Raw genomic sequence first — 2,500 nt, forward strand, 5'->3', positions numbered from 1 at the left:
GGGTGAGGAAGGTCTCTTCCAAAGCGTCCAATCAGCTGATCGCATGACGGGCCGCATGGCACGCCTTTCTAAAAGTTTCTTAATATTCTTATCCTGGTATTCATTTGTAGCGTTCCTGACCGCCATTAGAGGTTGATTAAATTCTAGATAGTGGTCATTCACTTCGTTATGTTTGTGTGTACTGAACTATATATATATATATATATATATATATATATATATATATATATATATATATATATATATATATATATATATATATTGTAATTTGACTAGTATTTTAAGATTAGGGATATCTCAAACAGGCCTATGTGAACTAGAGTATTCTTTTTATCGAACATCTCCAAAATCTATTTAAAACCTAAGCCTAACCTTAACCTTGTCCACACAAACCAACCAACATGCATGGCACAACACAGCCAGACCAAAGCTAAATGACATAGCCCTTGTACAGCCCAATCTAAGCAAATAAAACCATTGCCCCTCCTGGTAAGATCTTAGAATCCAAGAGTTTATTCATCTTGAAAACTCTAAGCTAAACTTGAACCTTATTTTACCTTAACCAAACTGAAATAAAACGACCTAATTTGGCATTTATTGGAGCCATGTTTAACAGAGTCTCAGAAACTACAAGTTTGTGCATAGTTTCTGTTATGCTAAAATTATTCTTGAAATATTTTATCCTTAAAAAAAAAAATGCTATGTTAGAAAATTGATAAACGTATATCTCTGTCTGACTCGGGCTCCACAGGCACTATCTTGGTAAAATGTATGCCATTTGGTGACTGTTCCTGGAGTGCTGGGCATAGAGGCACAGTATAACTTAGTATGTAGATTGATGGACTTTAATAAGCAACTTTTGCTTTGTGCGAAAAATTTTATTATACCTAATGTTATGTTGTTTATACATATTTTTTTACGACTTACATTTGTTTTTTCTCTATCTATACACATTCCAGTTAAGAATAATTAGTGGAAAATTTAGAAGTTGGATAAAGCAAACACCACACGAGATATTATGAGAAAAAGAGAGGAACAATTATTTTTTAAACTTTGCTATAAAAGTGAACATCCTTCAGTTTTACGTGTCACCATGATGTGTCACTTTTCAAGTTTTTATTCTAATTATTGAGTGATTTGTCTAAAACCATTATAACCATTACCTTTATGTACAGCGTCAAATTTCTAGCCACCCCAACGACAAGGGTGGACAGTGTCAGCTTCCTTTTGTCCAGTTACTTTTCCAATTGCTTTTTCAAAGCCATGATGAGGCCAGCAGATAAAAAAAGATAATGTCAAGTAGACAGAAAATTGATGCCAGGGATTTAAAAAGTCATCCTTTTGTCACACTTATGTATTCTTATGTGTAACGGCTCCTTCACTTCTTATTTTTAAGATCCATAAATATATTACTTAATATGGAGTAGTTACTTGTTTAACCCCTTGCCGACAGGTACGATGGGCAGACACGTGCTATGCCCACTGTTAGTACTTGTTTGATTGTTTTAAAGCATAGATGGCTATACTTGTACTAAGTCACCAATGAGCCAGTTAGGAGTACTGCCCGTCTCGCCCGTTCACCCTTTTCTTTGATTTACAAAATATTTTATGTTATCTTATTTTGCTGTTACTAATATTAAAAAACATTATAATAATTATAATGTTTACAATAAAAATAACACCATTGATATTCATAGCACTAGTAAAAAATACGATTTTCCTGCCAATTCAAATCAGGTATGGTCACATGGTCTACTAATTGACTCCTTTGTGGCTAAGCACTAGCAGAGCCATCTATGGGCAGACATTTCACAAAAAATATAGAAACTAGGCACAGCATTTTCCCTATTTTTTGTTAATTTTCCCCGGCGGCATTGGGTTAAGTAACAGTACATTGGTCACATTAGTCTGGTGTTTATTCTTTCTTACTGTTTATTCATAGTACTTTGTTCTCTTTTCCATGAATGTCTGAACATCAATTGAAATTAATTCACCTGTGGTGAAATGGGTACCAAAGCACACTTATATTCTTATATTTCACCACTTTAATGATATACTAATACTTTGGTTCATAATATACTGACACAGATCTGTGAGGTTATTACTGAGCTGAGCAAATGAGAGTGACCAGCTCCCCACTTGCTCTTACATATTCTGAATGGGGCATTTTTTCTAACCACTCACAATCCCATTGCTTTAGCACTGTTCATGCCCTTAACAAAGATAATATCTTTATATATCATTTAAAATATACATGAGTGTTAATAATGATAAAATATGTAACAAAGGTATGATTAAGACATCATATGAAAATTTATACCTAAAGATTATAAAAGGACTAACATAACAGCTACCATGCCCATGACATGTAGGGTACATCATGGACTATCAGTTTGTTTGTTATAATTGACTATCAGATGTTTGTTTTTGAGTCCCTGTGACACTAGAGCTCTGACTACAAATCACTAAAGCTTCTGTCTGTTTCCATTATACTTTAAAC

The 2,500-nt window shown here is 33.6% G+C and overlaps 1 protein-coding gene across 1 annotated transcript in view; it reads left to right on the forward strand.

The window, feature by feature from the left end:
* The window catches only part of LOC125039631 (HEAT repeat-containing protein 6-like), a 21,808-nt gene that overhangs the window by 273 nt on the left and 19,035 nt on the right, over window positions 1-2,500 (forward strand). Inside the window, exon 1 of the mRNA XM_047633784.1 lies at window positions 1-2. This exon is cut by the window's left edge and continues 273 nt beyond it. Coding sequence (XP_047489740.1) covers window positions 1-2 — 2 coding nt within the window. The remainder of the gene's footprint in view (window positions 3-2,500) is intronic.

The sequence above is a fragment of the Penaeus chinensis genome, chromosome 27, assembly GCF_019202785.1.
Source record: "Penaeus chinensis breed Huanghai No. 1 chromosome 27, ASM1920278v2, whole genome shotgun sequence".
NCBI lineage: Eukaryota > Metazoa > Arthropoda > Malacostraca > Decapoda > Penaeidae > Penaeus > Penaeus chinensis.